The sequence below is a fragment of the Dermacentor silvarum genome, chromosome 4 (assembly GCF_013339745.2).
Source record: "Dermacentor silvarum isolate Dsil-2018 chromosome 4, BIME_Dsil_1.4, whole genome shotgun sequence".
NCBI classification, from domain to species: Eukaryota; Metazoa; Arthropoda; class Arachnida; order Ixodida; family Ixodidae; genus Dermacentor; species Dermacentor silvarum.
In genome coordinates this window covers 64,006,389-64,029,867 of record NC_051157.2, presented here as the reverse complement: position 1 = coordinate 64,029,867, position 23,479 = coordinate 64,006,389, and the positions used below count along the sequence as shown (strand labels likewise).

At 46.4% G+C, this 23,479-nt stretch overlaps 1 protein-coding gene across 1 annotated transcript; it reads right to left on the bottom strand.

Annotated features, from left to right (window-relative positions):
* Positions 1-3,082: 3,082 nt before the first annotated feature.
* Positions 3,083-22,436, bottom strand: LOC119450152 (solute carrier organic anion transporter family member 4A1). Its single transcript, XM_037713528.2, has 13 exons — positions 21,548-22,436; positions 21,174-21,428; positions 20,312-20,596; positions 18,948-19,293; positions 18,289-18,388; positions 18,063-18,184; positions 17,408-17,551; positions 13,294-13,383; positions 11,247-11,439; positions 9,485-9,647; positions 6,967-7,220; positions 4,126-4,190; positions 3,083-3,392 (listed from the first exon to the last, which is right to left on the bottom strand). Exons 1-13 carry the CDS (start codon positions 21,743-21,745, stop codon positions 3,151-3,153), a joined length of 2,457 nt encoding a protein of 818 aa, XP_037569456.1. The 5' UTR covers positions 21,746-22,436; the 3' UTR covers positions 3,083-3,150.
* Positions 22,437-23,479: the final 1,043 nt, after the last annotated feature.

Genomic DNA, 23,479 nt, shown 5'->3' with positions numbered 1-23,479 from the left:
AGCAGGCCTTTCTGCGTCGTAATCACGGAGGTGCAAAAACAAGTTCGCTACATGAAATGCACAGAACGCCCGCGCTGCCTATTTTACGCTGCATTTATTATTTTTTACGCCGTGATTACACCATGTGAGTCAGCCATGCAGGCAATTATTTCACCTTTCTCCTCCAACGCAGACGCGTAGGTTACTCTTTTTGTCCGCATGTTATTCCCCATGTCTTGATAGATTCGCATGGCGTGAAAGGCGCAAGCAAAGCCTTCCGTTTATTCTTTACATCGAACGATTACCGAAACAAGGTAGCATGCTTGAAAGAGAAGCGAAAGAATTTTTGATGGGTAACTTTACTCACGGTGAGTCCCGTTACTCTGAGTGAAACGTTCGCGTAACGGGACATGCTTTCGCCTTCAACAACCAGCCTTGTTTTGTGGTCGCTGTAGTTCACGAGCCGTCCGAAGCTGCAAGCATCAACTTAACTGTTTCTTCATTGTGTTACTCCTACATTTTTTCGTGCATTTTTAACATTTTAGACATCTCAAAAGTGTAAAAACATATAGTTGAAATTCAGCCATAAGTAACGCCACTATCTCTGCCGGCCTGCTGAGCACGCATATGTTCATCGGGGACGAGCAGTAAATAACTGCCGCTATGGCCCATTGTCCATTAGTTTAAAACGAAGCATCGTTAAACGGTGTGATAGCACAGTTATCGGGTCCTCTGAGCAACGGTGGCTGTGAACATGCTTTGTATCCGTCAAACTAGCATTTTTTTTCTTTACTTATATTCTCTCGCACAGTTTCAAGAAAAAAGTGGTAGATTGCCGCCGGTGCCTCACATACACAGCCTGTGGTTTCCAGATTGTAGAGTGCTCTCGCCAGAGTTTGTCGCTCAAGCGGCCCAATGAATATGAAAAAAAAAGAACGACAAAGCTTTACGGTGCGATAAGCTCACAGCTGTTGAGCATTGATAAAAACAGACAATTGCGCAGTACGAGTCCCATCTGTTGTTGGACAGAGTTTTGAAAGAGACCTGACAGGAGTACTCACACTTATAGAAAAGTCAAAGTCGATTAGTTGTTCTTCAGTGTTTAAAAAGAAATCTCTATGGTGTCGTAGTTTCTGTTGACCTTTTAGTGTATCGGGAGAATAATTTCGTTTAAAAACAAGAAAAATTGTAGATGGCGACAAAGAAAAGACAGCCGATATATCCACTCAAAAACATCTATGTGCCACTGAAAAACGACGACAGTTGGCCCACCCATGACCATACTTTTTTATGTACCATAACACTATGATGAACACGATGATGGTATCCACTGACCGATGCCTCCATGAAGTACCGTTAGAGCCATTGCTGTAAAGGAAACCATCCACAGCAGCTTGAACTGAAGCACTGTCTTGCAGTTCTCTTTTACTGTAGATCATTGTTGTACTGAGGCAAAGCCAATGCTCATGCTGCCAGCATTTTTGTTTTGTTTTTTTGTGCCTCTTCCCTGTGTCCTTGTTTGCGCTGTGTTATCGGCAGAAATGGGCACCCTCACGAGGGCCTTCTTCAGCCTCATCTGTCTTGATCCTCACATGGTGAGGTTAGGGTGAGGTGAGGATCACCTCGGGAAGATTGGTGAGGGTGAGCTGAGGGAAGGGGACGTTGTGAGGCGAGGGCGAGGGAGGGTGCTGTGACGATGAAAGCTTGAGTGTGAAAAAGGCGATTCATATTGTTTAAGTGCGTAAAATTCACTCAGATCGTATGCGTGTTGGGTTTAAAGTCTGAAGGTTTAAAGTGTGCTCGCAGGAAAAATCAGGAGCAGGCCCTGTACGGTTATTGGGCTTTTGCAAACGCTATGTGGTACGCGTAGGTTTTAGTGGCGCCCTCCTCACGCACTCTCCATTCCACGTGCTCAGCGGATAAAAATTAGTGCCTTCGCATCACTTGGCGAGCGCCTATTTCCCATGAGTCTTTTTATTGTGATAGAAATTATATAGAAACTCCAAGCGCATCTCTGCCATCGGCGTCGTCGTCGTCGCCGTGAGGTTTCGTATAAAGTCCAACGGCGATAAAATCGTTGCCGCGCGCCGTACGCTGTGTGTGCGAGTGAAAGCGTACGAGGGTGAGCTGGCAATTGAGTCTCAATGTAGCGCACGCGAGGGAGGAAGGCAGGCCGGAGGGCCGCGGTCTTCTTCGCGCACGAGGCACGGGGCGAGGCGACGGAGAGGGCAAGGAAGGGGGGGGGGGGGGGGGGCTGCATTCTGCTCTGTCGGCTGCTGCTCATAGATGGCCGCGCGGGCGCCGTATCTTCAAAGCGATCTGCGATGGGGACAAAGTGCATGCGCCGAGTGCCGTTAGCTTCGTATGCGCTGTGCTTTCAACGTTTAGTGCGCGTTGAAGCGAGACGAGAGACTGCGCGAAGGTCAATTTGCCCGCTGCTGCTGGCGCGCTTTCTCACTCCGGCGTTCTCACCGCGAGTTTCCGCGGTCATCAAGCGAGATGTGTTCATGTTTACCTGTGCGCGCGTGACACCGTGCTTGTCTATTTAGTTAGTAATCGAATGTTTACAACTTTATACGGCCCATTAGACTACTATCCTTGCTTCGTATAGCTCTCTACTAATTTGCTATCGCAAACGATGCTTCACCTTTCGGGCGAAACTGCGACCTTTCTTTTATGACGATTGCAGTCCGTTGCTCTTGAACATGATACATAGACACCCATGAACATATGATGCAACGAACACTATAGTACTCGTTACAAAAGTGATCATACTTATCGCTATATATACTTATCTACGCACATATACTTATCTGAACCACAGCTATCGCCTTAATAGGACGAGCTATCCCCGACGGCCAAGATCTCATCGGTTTACTACACATAAGTGCGATTCAACGACGTTCAGAGTGCCACGCAGCTGTTCTCAATTTCCCCAAACAGCTATTGCAGACCTATAGGTCAAGCTGCCGCGGTCGACTTGTCTAGTCAAGCGCATACTGCCTTTCACTAAAAGCACGGCCGCCAAGCGGCACGATGGCAAATACTAAGCTGTCAGACTTTCACAACCAGAAACAACGAGATAAAAACTTTATATTTGTGTTTTTTTTTTTCACAACGACTCAAATCGCTAAAGGTGCCCCGTTGCACACACGTGCAGACGCACGAGAGTTAGTCCGGTAAGGCGGCGACGGACACGGGCGGTGGTGGAGGCTCGCGGAGGAAGAAGAGCGCCATGCCGAAGCAGCAAAACGAGGCCACCTTCAGCGCCAGGATGAGGAAGTAGACGTTGCGGTTGAGCAGCAGGTTGTCGTAGATGGCGCAGGCGCCTTGCGACGAACCGCACGGCTCCTCCCACAGCACGCAGCTCGCGTCGATGGTGCGCCCGAACGCGGCACCCGCGGGGATTAGCCCTGCAAAGGGGTATACGGACAAGTCGGCACGTTAAAAAAGGAAAAGTATGTGTTTCTTGCGCCAAAGTCAGAGATACAGTGAGGAAGAAAGGTGCAGTTGCGTTGCAAATTCTGCAAGACGATATTATGTGGCGGGACAGCCAGTAGCTGAAGTCTGACTTGCGGGCTTACGTTTGGCTCGGTTTTGTCTATTGAATGGTTGTGGAGCAGGTGGGGTTTCGGAAGCACGACATTTGCCCTGAGCAGCAGAATGTTAGACAGGCACAGTCGTAGCATTCTACCTGCTAAAGTGACAACTTCCGTTTTACAGCGCCAGTGTATATGAGCCAGCTGCCGCATATGCCGAGAGCCGAGAATATGGGGACTTAAACCGCGATGTGGGCGAGGAACGTCACATTATGTTGACATCGGACAGTGTTAACGTCAACTTCTCCTCCCTGTAGCGTTTTGAGGACATTGACAGAAAAGGACATGAAGGCTTTGTCTTTGCCTTCGTCATTTCGCCCTCGTAAATCAGAGCTCATAGCCTCGCAAAGCACTTGCCTTGGAAATATTAAAAAAAAAAACTCCTAACTCCCATAACCTGCATAAATGATTTTTTGAGCAGGATTGTGCAACATTATCCGATTAATCGGAGCCACTGTATATAGTGCGGCGAAGCGCAATGTGTTCTACTATTATTATTGACTACATGACCACTATTCAGCGCGGAGACGCTATAGTTCTCCCTCACCGAAAGCCCGCACGATGATCCATTGAATTCCGAGGCCGACGGACTTGTGTTTCTCAGGAATGCACCTGCGCAGAAAGATAGCAGGTGTTTTACCATAAGCCACCCTGCACTCTCCCTTTTCCTAAAAGGCCCCTTTCGAAGACAGCTTTTCTAAGACAGTTTATATCATCATGTATCCTTTCAGAAGCACAACTCAAAGTGCTTGACTTCTTGCCTTCAAAGTACACGAAGAAACGTATTATATATATATATATATATATATATATATATATATATATATATATATATATATATATTTAAAAAAACTTAAATTGTGACCACATACGCACTGTTTGTGTACCGTGGAGCGGTGGTCCGTTTTTTGCCCACGTTCCAAGGCATTTCAGCGAGCCCAGCAGTATTTCTTATGTCACTCGTAGCTTATACACGCATTTTAAATGTTCATCATAGATGATGCACAATCCCTTTCGTATTTCCTCAAAATTTTATTATTGCGATAGCAATTACATAGACACTCCAAGCGAATTTTAGCCGTCGTCGTCACCGTGGGGCTCCGCATATATATATATATATATATATATATATATATATCGAGTAAATTATCGAGTAATAATTTAATGCAAGAAAGTAAGACCTGGTTTGAGCAACTTTGTAGCGATTGAATAGTGTAGGAATATAACCCTCATATCTGACATGGATACGCATATAGCGCACACACACACACACACACACACACACACACACACACACACACACACACACACACACACACGCACACGCACACGCACACACGCACACACGCACACACGCACACACACGTACACACGCACACGCACACGCACATGCACACGCACGCACACACACTCTCTCTCTCTTTCAATGCATAAAGCGACATTTTGTTAAGAACCTAACTGGACCGCCAATGCATTTCTCCGCAAAGTTCGGGAATTAATATCTCGAAACTGGTGTCATCCCGAGAATTCGTTCCAAGTGGATCCGCCTTGCGAACTCCATGGCTACAATTTGTAAATTGCAATATGAGCCATCAGGTAATTAGTTAAAAACTTAATTAGTGAATTTTTGTCAATTAGTTGATTTTGCATTTCAATTTTTTGTGCAAGTAATGTCCGCCTCTTCGAGTAGACCAGCTCATGAACTAGAATTGTGCTATCTGCCCCAGGCAACCTTTAAGAATTTTTGAAAGTGTTAGCTGAAACACCCTGTATGTATGTATATATATATATATATATATATATATATATATATATATATATATACAGGGTGTTTCAGCTAACACCCTGTATGGGGTATGTGCCTTGCGCTTGGACCCTTTCTGCACTACCGGCATGATTGGCCCACATTTTTTGTGAACGACTAACGGAGCTGTTAAAACTTCTATTTTGGGGGAGCTTTTCTTGACACATCTACTCGTACTTCAAACGTAAAACTTTGCTACGTTGGCAGCTCTACATCTTTAGTATCCGAAACTGATTGTTTCCCGTGCTCCAAAATATCAATCTTGAAACAGAGCGAGAAATTGCAAGAAAAATTTAGGAGAGGACAGACAGAGCGCCGAAAATCAACTAAGATTTATTAAGGAAAAACCATCGCCTATATAGCATTTCCACACACACACGCACAAAATAGCGAGCATACAAGTGTCATTTGTGACTGTCTAGGAACCTTCTGAAAAGACGCGTAGCGAGATACCTAGACCTCGCAACTACGAGGCCTCGGTCCGACCAATAGGACGGGCTCGATAAGATTGTCATGTACGACTCGTTTCTGGCCTTCCTTGACGAGTCTTAGTTATTGTTCATGCTGTGAGGCCCACGCAGACAGCTGACTGACCATGGTCATATGCTTGCCCCTCCATTTCCGTATATGGGAATACCTGAATTCCCCCTAGGCCCCCCAACAAAGGCCAAAGAGCCAGTATTTTCGACAAGGATGTTATTCATGATTTCGTTCTTTTTTTTCAGCAGTGCGAGCAACTGCGCACTCAACGCATTTCACCAGCTTTAGTGGTGCAAAATCCCTCTTCACATTCCTGCTTAGTTTTCGTTGCAGTTGGCATTCAAGAAGTCGATGGACAACCATCCCCCATCAGAAATTTTGGTCACTCACTTAAAGTTGTAAAAACGCCATCAAGTGAGCGAATAGCAGAGATGCAGCAAATAACATGTTGCGAGGCGATGGTGCCAGGAAGCGAGAAATCCTTCACAGCAACAGAGTCTGTCTCCCATACTAATCCGATTCCGCGTCCGCCAAGTCCCATTCCTCCCCAGCCTTCTCATATTAAACAGCCGAGAACCCAAATCATGTCTACGTCACTAGTCCTCTTTGGTCTCTGCGGAAATCCCCAAGATGGAAGAAGTTTCATGAAAGGAAAAGCTGACATCATTCAATGTAGCTCTTTCCAACCTTGCGGATTTCTATTGAGTTCGTTTGCTTATTCAATGTTCATGCGTTTCAGGTTGTCGATTAACTCGCTCTCACGTTAAAGACTGCTAGCCTCCCAGTCAACTGCATTTGGCATAGAACGACTGCGCAGCAAAGGTGCTGGTGACAGGTTCGATCTCCAGACAGGGCAAATTTTTTTACTGCGGATTTCTCGTTGAGAAGCTCGTGTCAGATTCTTTTGAAACTTTGAGCCACAGTGGACAACTTTCTGATTCGTTTTAATATATAACTAAAAAAATGTTACTACGTCTGTGGGACCAAACTCAGAAAAGAAATAGCCCTTACAATTCCGGCCGATTTGCGCGCAAATATTACCAGCCATTCGAGCAAGTGAACCATTTTCCAAAATTTCATTTGAACCTGATGGCGGATGCGCACCTGAGAATGGCCGCCACGGCGGGCGTGCTGAGGAAGAAGGTGGCGAACACGATGGCGGCCAGGATGGGTATGAAGACATTGACCAGACCGCACGGGTTGGGACACTTGTTTCGCACCGCGTCGATCTCGACCGTGGTGCCCGGCACGGTGCCGAATGGGCTCGTGCCTCCGGCCGAGCTGCTGACTCCGTCCCCGGTGCGCGCCAGCGCTGGCGCCGAGGCCGTGCGGTTCACGCACAGGCACTGCGAGTACGCCTGCCGGTGCGGCCGACGCAGCCCCGTCATGCGACCAGTTAGTTAAACAAGAGGTGGGTTGAATTCTTATGTTGTTCTGGGGTATTGTTTGTTCTAGGCAAGCTTTCGTCAGTTTGAAAAGTATGTCGACGGTGGTATATACACTTCGACGAAGAAAGAAAAGGCCTACAATCGCTACTTCACAACGCGGTTCTTCATTCTTGATTTCCGTTCGTTTGTTTTCTTGGCGGACTAAGCAATATACAAAATATTGTTTATGTAGAACCAAAGCCGATTCTTTGACTGTAAAGTCTCGTACTATACCACTGTAGTACACTTCCTCTCAAAATGACTTCAGTTTAATCATTAACAGCTCAAAAACCATTTCTTTGTCTTCTGTCGAGCATCAGCACGAGCACAACTGGCTTTTTTATGCGACATCTATTCAACGTGTAGCGTGTGTTGCCCGTTTATCTAGCCGGGAAACAAGACAAAAAAATGGCATGTCCCCCCCCCCCCCCCCCCTGTGCCTATTACAGCAAGGAATCCTCGACTTACACACTGTCCTTTCTGCTTAATGCATACTCGTGAAAAAATGACTGATCATTTATGTAGGATGAACACTGCAATTAATTAAAATTAACAAGTACAACTGAATTCATTAACATCAGTACACCTGAATAAAGGTGCATGCGTTATTTGTATGGAAATGTGTGTCCAATACCGTATAGACTCGTGTAAGGGCGGCTACTAGCTGGCTCTAAATACTAAATGCCACCACTAGATGGCTTTCGCCATCTAGTAGCGGCACGCGTAAGTACGCAGCCCGCGAAAATTCGCCGATGAGCGCGCGGCATCGGGGCACTGAAAGCGATGGCTTCTCCGTTGGAAATTTTTTTTCCCAAATCTTGGGCTGCCAAGTTGGGGGTGCGGGCCTTACACGGGTGCGGCCCTTGCACGAGTCTATACGGTATGTCGACCTAGTGTATAACATGTGTTTAGTATTCATGTGTTTTTGTAAACTTATTCTTTGATTTATGATATTGCAAGTATGCTATCGACACTTTTTTGTGTTACTGTGATATTTTTAGCTGCGAATATTTTTCAAACGTCTATTAGGTTCTTTTGGGGGAAAGATGGTGCTTGCTACACATGCTGTTCGCTGTAAAAGGGAGTAGGACCCTCGTCAAGCTGTTCCAGCTTTTTGTCATGTCTCCTCTTTTCGCATAAAAAAGGTAATAAAAACTGATTGATTGATTGATTGATTGATTGATTGATTGATTGATTGATTGATTGATTGATTGATTGATTGATTGATTGATTGATTGATTGATTGATTGATTGATTGATTGAAGCAATGATGTCATGATGGTGCCTCGTTTATAATCGAGAACGTTTTACGAGTCGCACAGCCCCAGTTTGAACGAAGCGCCAGCGCCACTCTCATACATGTGTGCTGGGCCTCATACATGTACCTCAAATGTCATTGAGCTTTTCTACTGGCTGAAAGGCAGCGTAGCAACTATTTCTTCAGCGATATGGAATGCAATGGTCATCGACTGTATTTTCAGGACAGTTTACCAGCGCTTCCCAACCACAATAACGTATTGCCCTCGCAACGAACGAAAAATATAGCTCATAGATAAGGCCCGCACGCTTCGAGCTGTGAACTCACACGGGAAGGTCTACAGCTCACATTTCAATGGGGGATGTGGGCGGCGCTTAGTTTGGTCATTATTTTTACAATGTACAATTTTCTGTGACAGCGTCAGCCTTTCTAGATGGAGTCGCTCCCGGAGCGTTCAGGCACTCCGTCATGTATAGAAGGTGTTCCCTAAAGGTTGTCACTAAGCCTGAAGTTCGTGTCTGTATAAATGCCAACTTCCGATCCGGCCCATTCGAGACGGATTCACATAAACGACCCTACTGTTCACGCTTTAATGAACCGCGAATAGCATAAGACATGCAAACAAGACAAACGTTCACGTGGCAGATGGAGACTCGAAGCGTTCAGCAGTGCATAAGGCAGTCTTACAAAGAATGTCTTATGCCGGAGCAAACGTTTCGACAAAGGTTTTTACCATTCCCTGACGAATTAAGGCAAGTCTCCGTACCAAACCTTTCGCTCCAGCCTGAGATATCTCTTCTTCAAACACTTTATTGATGCATGCAGTACTGATAAGTATTCTTAACTTCGCTCAACGCTGGTTGATATGGCCCGTCAGACCATACACCATAACAATATGCATGAAAAAAGCCTTTTAAAAGGCGAAAGTGGCACGCACCCTGCTGCTCGCTGTGGCATACTCGCGCAGACAACCGGCGTAGCACGGCGAGTAGTAGGTGTAGCCGTCGCGGCCGCAGATGGGATTGAAGCGTGTCGTGGTGCAGCCGCAACGGCTGTTGCACGACTCCTTCAGAGAGACGTTCACGCTCGACACACTGGTACTGCAGGCAGGGGAGACGGCGTCCACAACTATACGTTGTCGTCGGTTACCGAACAGCGCCCTTTGTCATTTACGTGGTCACAAAAATTACTCCGCTCTAAGCAGCGCTCTCCAGCGTTCCAGAATTGTTACTGGCAGATAGCAACGGTTGCCCGCCGTGAAAGATTCGTCGGGAGGTCCCTCGTCTAGCAAAGAAATCAGAGACGCCATCGTACAGTGCTTCAGATTAATTCTATAGGGTTTTCCATCAGATGCACCAGATCCACCAGTTGGGATCTGGGGGAGCGTTTTCGCGCTGCACCAGATCGGACTTCGAATCGAACTGTACCAGCAAAATCCAATTACCACTGAGCTCCCGAAGCGTGTGTGAACCTTTGTCCGCTAATGTTCGGTTTTGACGCTTCAAATGAGGCATAAATCATGAAGCTATACTTCAAAATCATGCTTTTTTTTTAGTTTCCTTATTTTTAATAAGGAAATAGATGTTGATTACATAATATAGGGGCTACATGCTTTAAGAAATAGGTGTGCTTGGCTGTCTCACTGGGCTGGGTAAAGACGTCCTTGTAGTCTAAATTATTAGCAACGTAGCACATATAATTGGCGATCACTTCAGCGGCTACAATAATTTTACAAGAAATGGGACTGCAGAGAAAAATAAAATAAGAGCACGAAAAGAAGCAAGATTGGCGAAGAATAATTGGTCCATACCCCGTCTGCTACTCTCTTTTACGACAATCGTACTGCTGTCTTTCAATGTGATCAAATAACCTTTCGTATTATCCAGAGACGCAGATGCGTGTGTACTGTTAGCCACTAAATTTATGTGAAATAGTTGGTGCATTTATGCAAAAGACATTGGCGCTCAATAGTCCTAGAAGTTCGCCTAAATGTTCGCGGCTATAAATACCAATATACGATCGTTATTTAAGACTTCTCACGTGGAATCCCGTTTGTTCTGTTGTGCTTTGTGCTAAAATTAAATACTGGAATTTTGCATGCTAAAACTACGACATGATTATGAGGCGCACGTAATCGTGGCGGACTTCGGATTAATTTGGGCTAAGTACACAAGCGTCTCTGCAATGCTACGCATGTGTTACGTTTGACCGTTTTTTTTTTGCCTGTGGGGTGTGATACACCGCAGCTGGGCGTTCCTGTTAAGCGCCTGAGGTAGTATGAAATTATGTGATAAATACGATACACATGATGCAACAGACACGGAAACAAATTTTTCTTTCTGTCTTCTTGGTCGGTATGTTTTCAAAATGAATATGAGCACCCTTATTGTGATAATGGAAGTGACGCTTACTCTTGCTGGGCGCCACTACAATTCTGCTGATCAACTTTTTCACTAAATTTGCACACCACTTGTAGCGGTTTCACTGGAGCATAGTCACTGCAGCTTTGCTAGTAACCGTCGCTATCTGACCCGAACTAACCTAACCTAATCCTATCAATAATAATCGCAGTTACTAAGAAGGCATCAGTACCTAAGACCCACGATGAATATCTTCTTCTAAGAGTGAATATTATAAGCGAGGGAAGATAAATAATGCAGGAAGACATAGGCGGGCAAGCTGGCGTGGTCGGCGCTTACACTCCGACGTCGTACTGGACGTTCCGGTAGGGGATGTTGTCGCAGTGGAAGAGAAGCACCGTGACCAGTACGATGGGCACGAGAAGCACGAGCACGCATAGGCGCACGATGCCCGCGGCGGCCAGCTGGAAGCGAGATATGACCACGCCTCCTAGCATGACGCCCACCATGGCCGTCGGTATGGTCACAGAGCCTGCACACGCGGTGGACGCATTCGAGGTGCACGTTGACACTATACAAATTAATTCGCCCGACAGTAACACATAGCTCAAAGGAACAAAACAACTGAGAGCTTAGAACTGTCGATTAGTTAGCCCTCGCCCTGTAATCAGCTATAGCTCCTGGTTAGCTCAGTTGGTTCAAGCGACTGACCCGGAAAGACGGTGCACGGTGCGACCCTGATCTAGGGTGATTTCTTTTTTTAACGCTGAAACTTTCTAGTGCGATTTCTTTCTGGAACGACTGACAGGCAACAAGAGCGCTGTTTAGCTAATGAATTTCTCATACGCTTAAAAATGAATTTTCCTACTGCATCCGGGAAATCCGCACACATTTCCTTTATAGACATTCAGACGGCCGCAAACTGGCTTTTTCATTAGCCTTCCTACAAGTTGAGGACTATGGCACAACTTGTTTAATTGAGTTTTCAAGAAATAAAGAACGTCGATTCGTGCAGTTGTAGCAAGCACCGGTATCTATACGAACAACAATATGGATGCCGCGGGGCCTGTGACAGCCAATTTTAGGGGCGAAGCTGTCCTTCCTCCGATGTAGTATGTAGCCACCTGTAGTTTTATGAAGTGTTCACTAGATGGCGTAAGTGTCGATCTTTCTATATTTAAGTGTATATAATGTCACTAGATGGCGCTAGTTTTTCGTATAGTTGATGAGAAAATCTACAATGTAGTGCGACGGGTTACCGCTAGGGGTGTTATAATAAAGGGTGCTCGCTCTTGGCGCGCTTTCTCTTTCGCTCGGAGTCGCCGGATGGAAGACGAGGCTGCGGAGCGGAAAGCGCGGAAGGCGGCGGAGGTGCGCGCTCGCAGGCGGAATCCCGCGGTGAGAGCCCGCGAGGCCGCGGCTTCACAACAGGCAGCGCGGCGGCGGCGCGAAGACCCCGTAGTGCGAGAACGAGAGGCAGAAGCGGCACGGCTGCGGCGCGAAGACTCAGGCGTTCGCGAACGCGAAGCAGCGGCGTTATCCAACCGTTATCCCTTCATTTCATGGACCACAAAGCCGTGGTAATGTAGGGACTCCGAAAACCAAGCATCTAAGAAGAAGCGTCTAAGAAAATAAAACGTATTGTATATATACACACACTGTTTCTCACGCGTTTACTTGCATGATCATATACTGGGCGAATTACTCGGAGTATTCACGGTTTACCGATGATCCCTCCGGAGCTCCCCATCATCATCATTCACCTCGTGGATATGCTGTGATTTTTTTTTTCTTACGACGTCATCATGCAATCTTTGAAAATGTCGACTTCATAAGCGCGTGCACATCTGTGGCAGACGCAGCTGAGTGCTCAACTATTCGACTTTGGGTTACATTTTATTAAGTAAGGCTGTTATAGAAAGAACCAGTATGGCATTTAAAGCATTTTTCACGTACAGTGCCACCGTGTTAATCAAACTTGATTCTTAAGATTGGTGATGCTGATTATAGTAAAACGAACATATCGTCATATTGTAAACATTAACGCATACTTAAGCATCAAGCGACTCGAAGCAACCTCAGTCTTTTGACAGCTACATTAAATAAGTATACTACTGAACCCAAACGCATTTCCCTTAGCACTGAAACCCTACTCGAGGGGGCGCAGTACAATAAAAGGTAGTTAAGCTTGCCGTGTCAGTTTGTCGAAATAAACGACAGTGTTGGCCAGTGCATGCAGGAATACGGGGTTAAAAGTTCTACTGTCCGCCTGCAAAAAAAAATTGACCTTTCTAATCATTGTCGTTCTCGTTATCTTGGAGAATGAAAATAGTGGCTGTCTTTCACACCATCCTTTACTGGCCATAATTAAAATCAGCACACGTACCCATAATCATTGAAGCTGTCGACGCGGTCATGCTAAACTGCGCCTGAAGCATCTTCACCAGAAATGAAGACAGGCCGCTTGCGACCATCACTGCAGAAAAAAAAATGGCAGCAGATCCAACGAGTTGGAACCTGTACTCAGCGAACAGACACACACACGCAACGCACATGCACATGCACACACACAAATTATGCCGAGCCTTTTGTTCAACGACGGACGCCTTGAACGCATCATGGTTTCAGAGGCACCATATACGTACGCAGCGTAAATGGAATTCATTCTATCCGCTAGAAGCATTACCGTGGTGTCGCGGATGCGAAGGCAAGCTTTCTGGTTATTTTTTTTTCCGCACGGCCGGCGCCGCGAATGCGCAGAGGCGAACGTCATCCCATAAAAAAGTGGACGAGTGGCTTAAGTTAAAGGCTGACAAAACTCACAATACTTCAAGCCAGCGCCAGGATATTTACTCCACTGGGATTTCTAACTCTATTCAGACTAAGAGCTAAAAGCGGTATTGAACGGTTATGGAAACCCGGAATTTCTTAGGACGACTCTCTACCAGACGAAGATAATCATATACGCAGAAAGCGGATAGAGGAAATGGGAAAAAATGAGACTATCGAAATACTTAGGACATCGACAACAAGAAGCAGTACATAAGCACTGACATACATATTTTCTCCGTTGCTAGCCCGGTGGCGTATGGCAATGCAACAGGGTGACTCCTTGGGCTGGTTGGTGAAACATTACTTTGGGCAAGGAAAAATGCTGCATACAGGGGACTGTCAATGGAAGTGGAGACACAGAAACAGCGCTGATTCTGGCAAAGAATAGAGTAGATCTAATGAAGACCGTTAGTCTCGTAAAATTAGAACTTCCGGGAGCAACAACGTCTGAGAATGTGGAGTTTGATCAAGGGTAATCTAAAACAAGAAAGTGAGCAAGTTTTGGACCCATGCTACAATTGCACTGAACTAGATAAGAAAACCGTAAAAGCGTGAAGCTTTCGTTGAACAAAGACTGCAAGAAAAAAACTAGGGGCAGCTTCACACTAAGTGGTGCGAACACTGGCAAACAGCGAAGCTGGTGGCCCTTCCCTAGCTTTAACTTTGCTTTCCTTTGCTTAACTTGGATTTCCTTGGCTAGTTCTTAGCTTTAACTTTGCTTAACTTGGTTTGACTTTGCGGGTTCTTAGCTTCGTCCTTGCTTTCATTTGCTTAACTTGGTTTGGCTTGCCTGGTTCTTAGCCAAACTTAGCCGATCGGGACGATACTCGGAGTCGGCGCACAGTCTTCTGAAGGCCACTTTATATTCCGATGTAGCATTGACGCGCGAGCGCGCTCGGCATGAGGACGCCACGCCAACGAAAGCGCGGCACTCTACAGGGTGTTTCATTTTAGCTGCACCAAATTTTTTAAAATTGCCTGTGGCAGATAGCACAATTGTAATCCTTGATCTAAACTAATCGATGAGGCGGCCATTACTTCCACGAGAAATAAAAACGCCGAATTGAGTAATTAACATAATTACGCTAATTGTCTTTTTTATTTGTTTTACGGCACATCTTTCAATCTACGAATTATAGCCGCTGAGTTCGCAAGGCGTATCCACTTGAAACGAATTCTCAGGACTGCACCAGTTTCGAGATATTAATTTTCAAAGTGTCCGACGAAATACATGGGAGTTCCAGTTAACTTTGTGCTTCAATGCATAAAACAGCGTTTTCCTCAAAAAGTTAACTGGAACGCCCATACATTTCGTCGGACACTTTGAAAATTAATATCTCGAAACTGGTTCAGTCCTGAGAATTCGTTCCAAGTGGATACGCCTTGCGAACTCAGAGGCTATAATTCGTAGATTGAAAGATGTGCCGTAAAATCATTAATTAAAAAGTTGAATATCGTAATTATGTTAATTACTCAATTAGGCGTTCTGATTTCTCGTGGAAGTAATAATGGCCGCCTCATCGATTAGTTTAGGTCAAGGATTATAACTGTGCTATCTGCCACAGGCAATGTTTAAAAATTTGGTGCAGCTAAAATGAAACACCCTGTATCGTCAGGCGCGAGGCGGGGCCGACATATCCGGCGTTTGTCAATCACGGCTATCCACTAGCCCATTTTGCTCGACGAGACGCGGATGCAGCCCATTCTGGGTGACGAAGCCGGCGCGAAATGCAGCATGTCGCATCTCGACGCCGGCTGCAGCCGGGGCACGCCGACGAACGCCGGATACGTCGGCCGCGCCTCGCGTTGTGGCGACGGTAACCAGGGTACAGCAACCAGGGTGGTAACTTCTCCGAGCGATGACGTCACGTGTGTCGCCTAGCAACACTTCGCACCAGCTGTGCGAGGGCATTGCTAGGCAACGCACGGGGACGTCATCGCCAGGCGCAGTTTGCCACGGCGACCAGTCTTATTCGTCAAGGACAAAATGTGAATCTTACAAAAGAATTCAAAAAATTCAACAAGCAAGAGAATGTGCAGGCAATACGCGAATGCCAAGTGTTTCAAGAAAAAGGGGGCATATTGAGATTGAAAGAACGCCTTCAGGAGTCACATATGACATTTCACGAGCCGCGCCCGATCATATTACTGGAAGAAATCACTTAGCGACACTATTAGTTCGACACGTACACGGGCAAAGTTTTCACTGCGGAGTGCATGATACACTGACTCTATAAGAACCAGATATTGGGTAATCAGAGGACGACAAGAAGTGAAAGAAGTAATAAGACAGTGGGTTGCGTGCATATGATACAATTCCAGAGCGTTGCAACAAGCCGTACATACATCCTCTTCCTGCTGATCGAGTGACGAAGACCGCACCATTTGAAATAGTTGGCCTAGATTACACCTGTCCTCTGCGAGCAACTACAACAAACGAAGACGATTTCAAAGTTTATGCAGCAATATTTACATGCGCCGCCACAAAATCAATGCATTTGGAAACTTATAGACGCTTCAACAGAAAGCTTTCTGCAAGTTTTTCGATGCTTCGTAGTTCGAAAGGGAGGAATGTACTCAGTAATCTAAAGCGAGAACGACAAGACTTTCAAGAAAACTGCCAAGAAATTGAATGCGGTCAGGACTACAATACACCGCTAGATAACTGAAGATTTAATTGCCATTCTCAATCTTAAGTAGAAATTTATTCCGGAAAACACGCCGTGGTGGGGTGGTGTTTATGATAGGCTCATCCATAGTTTCAGGTCGCATCTGCGAAAAGTGATTAGTCTATGTTTACTGAATATTGAAGAGAATTGAATACTTAATATATGAAGTATAAGGTATCATGAATAAATGACTGTTCATATACGTTTACGATTAACCTATAGAACCTACTTCATTAACTCCCGTGGACCTGATTGGCAGAAAGAGAAAGTTGGGAGGAGACATCAGTGAAAAATGGGACGACAACCTTAAACATGTAGAGTACGTGAAGTTACTAAAGCATGGTGGAAAAAAAATTGCACTCCGAGTACACGAAAGAAATAAAAGTGCTTTAATGAAGTCTGCTAAGAAATATCACCAGGAACTGAAGAAATGTGACATCGTCTTACTTGGAGTGCGACATCCAAGAGCCTTTTGGAAAATCTGCATGTTGAAGGAAGTTTTTCCAGGAAGATACCAAACTTCGAGCGTCTGCATATTAAAGACGCCTTGCAACACGTTTCTCCGGAGGCCCACAAAGTTGATTTAGCCGAAAAGAAAGACGAAAAGAGCCGTCACCGGAACAGCTCCATGTTCTGACCGTCAGAATAAATGCTTCTGACCGTTACGGCTTGTCAGTTACTTCGCTCACAATACCCACACAGGCTCAGCGTGGTGACGTCTGTGCGCGTATTTTGGAAGCCACAACAGGTAATACTGTAGCTGACGTGCACGACGTCGTGTGCATTGCAAAGAAGCTGTTCTGTAGCCGATAATTCTGTCCGCTATGACAGCATGCTACTCTCGCAGTAAATTAGCTAAGAGTAGAAAGAATCGCTGAAGTCCGTCAATTCATTTATTTCATTGTTTTTAGCATTAATGTTCCAGAAAGCTCGACATAGAAAGAAACACTGTCACGTGCTGTTATGTAAGCCAGGCCTTTCATTCAGAAATATACTTACGCTCGGCGGACCCAGCAAAGCAAACAAGGACGAAGGGCTTTATGCTGAGCAAGTGCAGCACGGTCGCCCGTAGGTTTCCCTCGTTTTGGCTGAGGGGCTTGTCTTGATCTTCAAGCTTCTTTTCTGCCATGACGACAGCGTGGTCTGCGAAGGAGTTAGTTTAATAGAACACGGCGCGAACAGTCTAGACAAGGTGATAAGTTTGCCGATTGCAGTACATCGGAACTGTGCATTACGAGGGACTTCGTCAGAATATGCGTGTTTGTGTTTAACTAACCCAAACTTCTAAACGATGTTGTAAGAAGTGCAAGTCTGACAGCAGCTGTGCGCGGCACGTTGCCGCGCACTTTTCTTGGTTTGAGCGCACTACGGCGTGCTTGGCTTTGTAAGTGTTAAATAACACTTGAACGCAGCTTATTCGCAAATCTTTCTGCACAAACAACCAACCAAGGACGTAATTTCGCACCACTTGAACTGTCTTCGCAAGACTTCCATGCATATTTAATTCGAAATTTGGTTCCTGGGCGCTGCGTATTGAAGGGCATCGGGCCTGAACGTCAGATATTAATTGTGTCATACGTATACCGATTATACGGACACAGAGACCCAACTCCATCGTTCGCTTCACATCTTTCTACGTTTTTTTAAGCCTCACCTGGCAGCTCTGCCGGTAGAAAACTAACGGGCAAGGCGACAGCAAAGCACATGAGCCCTGCGTAGAGAAAGCACAGCCACCAGGCTCCGACCCATGCGGTACTGTCGCGTGTCAGGCCCAGCCTGCGAAAAGTTTCAAATGCACGTGGCTGTTTACCGTGGATATCCGTGGATTTACCGTGGGATATTTTCAGCTATGTGTAGTTGGTTTCGAATGACGTTCTTACAATTCTGGATTGACGCCTTGGTCGACGTAGTATTTCAAGAAGTGCCCGTTGACGACAAATCCTGTGGCCGGCCCCACTACGGCACTTGCTTGAAAAGCGGCTGAGAAAAGAAAACGTAGGAAACGTCAACATGAAAGTAGTAGTAAATGTGAGCTTAATGTTACTAATGTTCAAACACAATAGTCATATAAGAAGTCAATTCTCTAGGAGTAAAGCTGCGCTGAAGAACATAACGCATTTACTTGTCTGCATTGTGAGCACCATTCAAGCACCACTCATAACTGTCCTCATCTTCACCTGTACACGCGACGTCCTCTCTCTCTAGAAGGTTCCAGAATACAACGGCTGCCTCAAAGTGGTCTATGCCTGTGCTAACCAACAATGAAGGAACCGTTTAAATGGACCCTTAGAAGAGATGTCCTATATGGTTGATATGTATATGGTTCATATTTATAATGTCGTTGTCACCCTGATAAAATTGACGTAGCAAAATAGGGTCAGATATACATATGATAGATATACAGCGTAGTATGATGCCGTATTTCGTTATATGCCGTTCGTTTGTGGCCATATATTGGTATGTTTTATATCCCAGCTTTGCCACTACACGAGCGACACAGAATTCGGTAAGGACGTGGACGACATCATGGGGCGCGTACCGATGTACTTGGAAGACACGGATCGGCGGAAGTTCTCGTCCAAGTAGGCGATGCCGAGCGTGAAGTAGGGTGCCGTGCCAATGCCGTTGATGAAGTTGCCGATCCAGAAGAACCACTTGTACTGACGCAGGTCGCCCGCGCCGGGATCGCACTCCGGGACGCTGTCATTGGCCACGCCGGTGACCAGCTCGCACGTGTCGGGCCTGGGCTGGCTGAACGAGTAAGGAGGCCCCACGAAGTACGGCAGCGCCATAGCGAGCGAACCGACGCCCATCAGGCACGTGCCGAATGCCATCATCAGTGGCTTGTTCTTGTCTTTGCCGAAGTACGTCACCGGCAGGAGCACCTGCGGCAAACACAAAGACCCGAAGCTGTTGGCTGTTGCGCTGTACAAAACACTTCATCCGCAGTAGCGCAGTGTGCCTGTCAGAGCTGCATCGAGCGGAAGTGTTTGGGGCTGTAAATTCCTCCCCTCCTTACCTACCACCCCAAAATTATGTGGACACCTCTATGCGATTAGTGTAAAAGCTGCATAAAACCTCAATGTAATACGAAGCCACATCGTAGGGCTGCGAAAAGAAAATTACTCGGTCTCGAACGATTCCATACAGTGTGACAGCAGTGGTAGAAGAATCCCTATGCGGACCTTATATCTTTCAGGCGCTGTGTGGACACCTGTGCATGTTTAGATAGCGTCTCGAAAGCAGAGTTACAAGTTGACGGGAGGATGGCCGCTGCAGTACCCTAATGCTAAAGCACAACACACATGATGCAAAAAATGTGGGTTCGACGTCATTTCCGTGCCTTTTCACTTCTGTTTTCCTCATGTCTACATTTTAATTAACACAACCGTTAACTTCCCCTACACTTTCTCTGGATTCATTGGCCGTTTGCTTCACATGTTTGTGTTCCATCTCAATCTTATTATTGGACCGGTAAGTGTGCTAGAGAAATGGGTTGGCACGTGATGTCCGGGCGTTTGTTCGCGCCGTAAGTTTGTAGTCGTGAGAGCGGGCTCTTGGTTTTTCTTTCTTTTTTTCTTCTTTAGTGCAGTGAATTAAGTTTGTAGTCGTGAGAGCGGGCTCTTCGTTTTTTTTTCTTCTTTTTTTTTCTTTTTTAGTGCAATAAATTGCACCAGGCAAATTTCTTACGCGACTGGACTCTTTTCAATTACGCCGAGTGAGTAGTAGTTGATTGCACATGAATGAGCATTCGCGCATGGTTGAAGACTTTCCGTACGTAACCCGCCACGGGCTAGAAAATACTGGACATTAATCGACACGACGAAGGCTAGGGACGGTAGCGTAGCCTGTTCTGAACTACGCCAGTAGACTTTAATGAGTCCGCATCTGCGGAGCGCGCACCATGAGCGAGGCGACGCTGTACAGGCTCCCGATGAGTCCGGACTCCACGCTGCGCAGCTGATAGCGCTTCTCGAGCGTCGCCAGGTTCGAGTTGACGCAGCCGTTGGTGATTAGGCCCTGGAGGAAGGCGCAGCTGCAGAAGAACGCCACCACGCAGCCGGGCCGCCGCATCCCAGCCAGCAGGCGGCCGCACGCCGGCATCGGTTCGACGTTCTCCGGCATCGGGGGCGGCGCTGTCGAGAGCACCTCATTCGACGTCGTCACTCGCGAGGGGCTTTTGGCGGCCTGCCGATAAGTCAGTACAGCTTATGGAAAACGCCACTATGTAGTTGGCTTCTCCACACATCAGCAGGTTGACTTCACCAAGATAGTAGACCTCGCGCTCTAAATAGATGAGAGCGTAAATCATTGTAACACACACAGACCGAGGAAAATGTGCAAACGGAAACCCATGTCCTGGTCTTTCTTCTTTTTTCCTTCCCTCCTTAGTTGTCCATTCACCTGTTTGACCTGATGTAGTAGCCTGCGTTAACACGAATATAAACAGGCGATGCGCCACATGAGCTAGAACGAAGCAGATGGTCATTGAATTGGTTGGTCTACATATGTTGCCATCAGCGAAGGCTGCCGAGTTCACATTCGTATACGTTACAGTGCTTCATAAGATCTGCATGATTCTAGCCAATATCAGCGAAGGCGACCGGGAGCCGACACGCAGTGCTAGCGCGAAAGAAACGTTGCCCATTCCGTATCACATCTACATGTGTTTACGAAACGCCACGACCGCATCTTGGGAGAACGTGCGAACTTTGAAGGGCATACTTAAGACACTTATGAATAAACCTTGCTCGCATGCAGTTACCTGCGTGGTCACGTTTTCGACGTTCGTCGTGACATCCGCGCCACCAGTGTCTTGCAGCAGTTCCTCCGGGTGCCCCTCTCTGGCCTCGCGGTGACGGCGGTGGCGCGATCGGCTCGCCGAGCGTCGCCTCTTTGCCTGTTTCTTCTCCTCTGGTCCAGGCTCTGGCTTCTTGAGCAAATCCTCGTCGGCCGAAGAGGGCGACCGGTTCCCGTCGCCCGTGGCAGAGGCCGCCTTAGAGTCCCTCCAGAGGGCCATCTGTCGTCGGAGAAGAGAGAAGATCAGACGCTGGTCTCACGTTCGGGCAGAATGTCAAGTCCGTGCTAATGTGCTCAATGCTTCTATGAGAAGGCCGTGCACAGATCTAATCAACTTACCATCCTCGGCTGAAGCAGGGCGTGAAAGAGGATTGATTGAAGACTGCGGCGGACGAGAGCGGCTGCTTCCAATTTCTCCGAATCGTGTGGAACGCTTTCAGCCACGGCTCCTGCAGCTCGTGAGCCGTTGCTCGTGCCATCTTCCTCGTGGTGATGCTGATGCCAGAACTTCCTCGTCAGGCGCGATCGCTCACACATGGCCCGAAAACTTGGACTTGCCCTTCGGTGTGTCAAGCAAAGACTTGGTAAGCAGGCTCCCTGGGGATACGGTTGGCCTACCTCTCCTGTCGGTCAATCTTGCCTAACTTTTCATCGATTCTGTTGCTGCGTCACTGAAGATGACGCGCCTGACTTTCTTGAGCTGGAGTACAGAGCACGTAGGCAAGTACATATATGTGAAAGAAGAAACAGAAGTCAAAGCATTGACAGGCATGACTTGCTGAGTTGGGCACGCTGTGTCTCGAGCATTGTATTGGACCTACCTTTGTTGCCATCCGGCGAGTTCTCCCTGACAAGGGAAAAGGAAGAGTCTCGATGATGAGGACGCTGCATATTCCTGAAAAGGTGCTCCGAAGCTCCTTCATGTAGCATCGCACACACAATCATATACATTCCGCAAAATAGCATAGCACAATTCGCCCATCATAACCGATTAACTGGGTGGTCGAGCGCAAACAGTGGCACTGTACATGCACTGTTCCAGCAACGCTTCCGAATGTAGCCTGTGTGATGCGAGCTGAGTGTCACAGGAGTAGATTGGTACCACCACGTAAACTCACAGATGTGCGGGAAAGTAGTGTATTCGTTCTATAGAAAAAAAAAACTTAGCGCACATTACTCGCGGGTTCTTTTGTTCTTTTTCTTTGTTTTTTTACCCGCTTATCGTGGCAAGCACCCGCACAGCAGACACTGATTCCAACAAGTGCGTTTGTGGTTCGCGGCAGCTGCCACTTGACAATCTGTCGCGCGCCACAATACGGCAAATTATATATATTTAATTATTTTTTATGTAGCAATATGAACGTACAAAAGGGTACAAAAGCAATGGCGCCAACTGTGTGTTAAAGTCAGGCCCTCAGCTGCTCTAGAGTTTCTGGTTCTCTCGTATATAAGATAATATGGTTACTGGATAGGCATACGTACACACTGTTTAGAGATATAGATTTTGTCTGTGGGAAGGTGATATTCGCTTGCACAAAAACTTGGCAGCGAAAACAAAGCATGACATATTTTTTGGCACCATGACAAACAGAAGTGGTTTTTAAACACGACCGCATATAAATATTATATCCTGGTGAGTTTGATGGCAAATTGGGTAACTAGGTGTGTGCCAATGGGAATGTGCCGCTCTAAAATTGCAATATATATATATATATATATATATATACTTTTTTAATTTCTAAAGTTAATTCTTTCCGAGTAACGCCTGGGACCGCTAGTGTCGCGGCGCGGGAACGAGTAATCATGCGGCTGTTTTCAAATTTCGCGCGTTTTCTTTCTAGCGCGGAAAAAAAAATAATTACGCTAGACATAGCACTCTGAAAACAACTGAGTCAGGTGTTTTAAAACACAATTATTACTTTTCTATCAATATTCGCGCCCTCAATTCAGTAATTAAAAAGTTCGTTAATTAATGTCATCTAATTACCGAAAGTTCAATCATGACAACAAAATTCCTCCTGGTGCGGTACGGCACGTCAAATCCCGGCCACGGCGGCCGCGTTTCGATGGGGGAGAAATGCAGAAACCAGCCGTGTTCTTAGATTATGTGTACGTTAAAGAGCCCCAGGTGGTCCAAATTAATTCAGAGTGCCCCACTACGGCGTGCCTCATAATCATATGGTAGTTTTGGCACGTAAAACCTCATAATTTAATTTAATTTAACGTTAGCTGGGAGACCCTGTATTGATTCAATGCTAACGCATTACCGTC

What these genes read in the sequence shown, in the direction of transcription:
- LOC119450152 (XM_037713528.2), bottom strand. Translation starts at nt 21,745, where the DNA reads ATGTGTGAGCGATCGCGCCTGACGAGGAAGTTCTGGCATCAGCATCAC. An exon ending in CTTTGCTGGGTCCGCCGAGC is followed by an intron (nt 13,384 to 17,407) that starts GTAAGTATATTT and finishes TTTTTTCTGCAG; the next exon opens with TGATGGTCGCAAGCGGCCTG. An exon ending in GTCCAGTACGACGTCGGAGT is followed by an intron (nt 9,648 to 11,246) that starts GTAAGCGCCGAC and finishes CCCTGCCTGCAG; the next exon opens with TACCAGTGTGTCGAGCGTGA.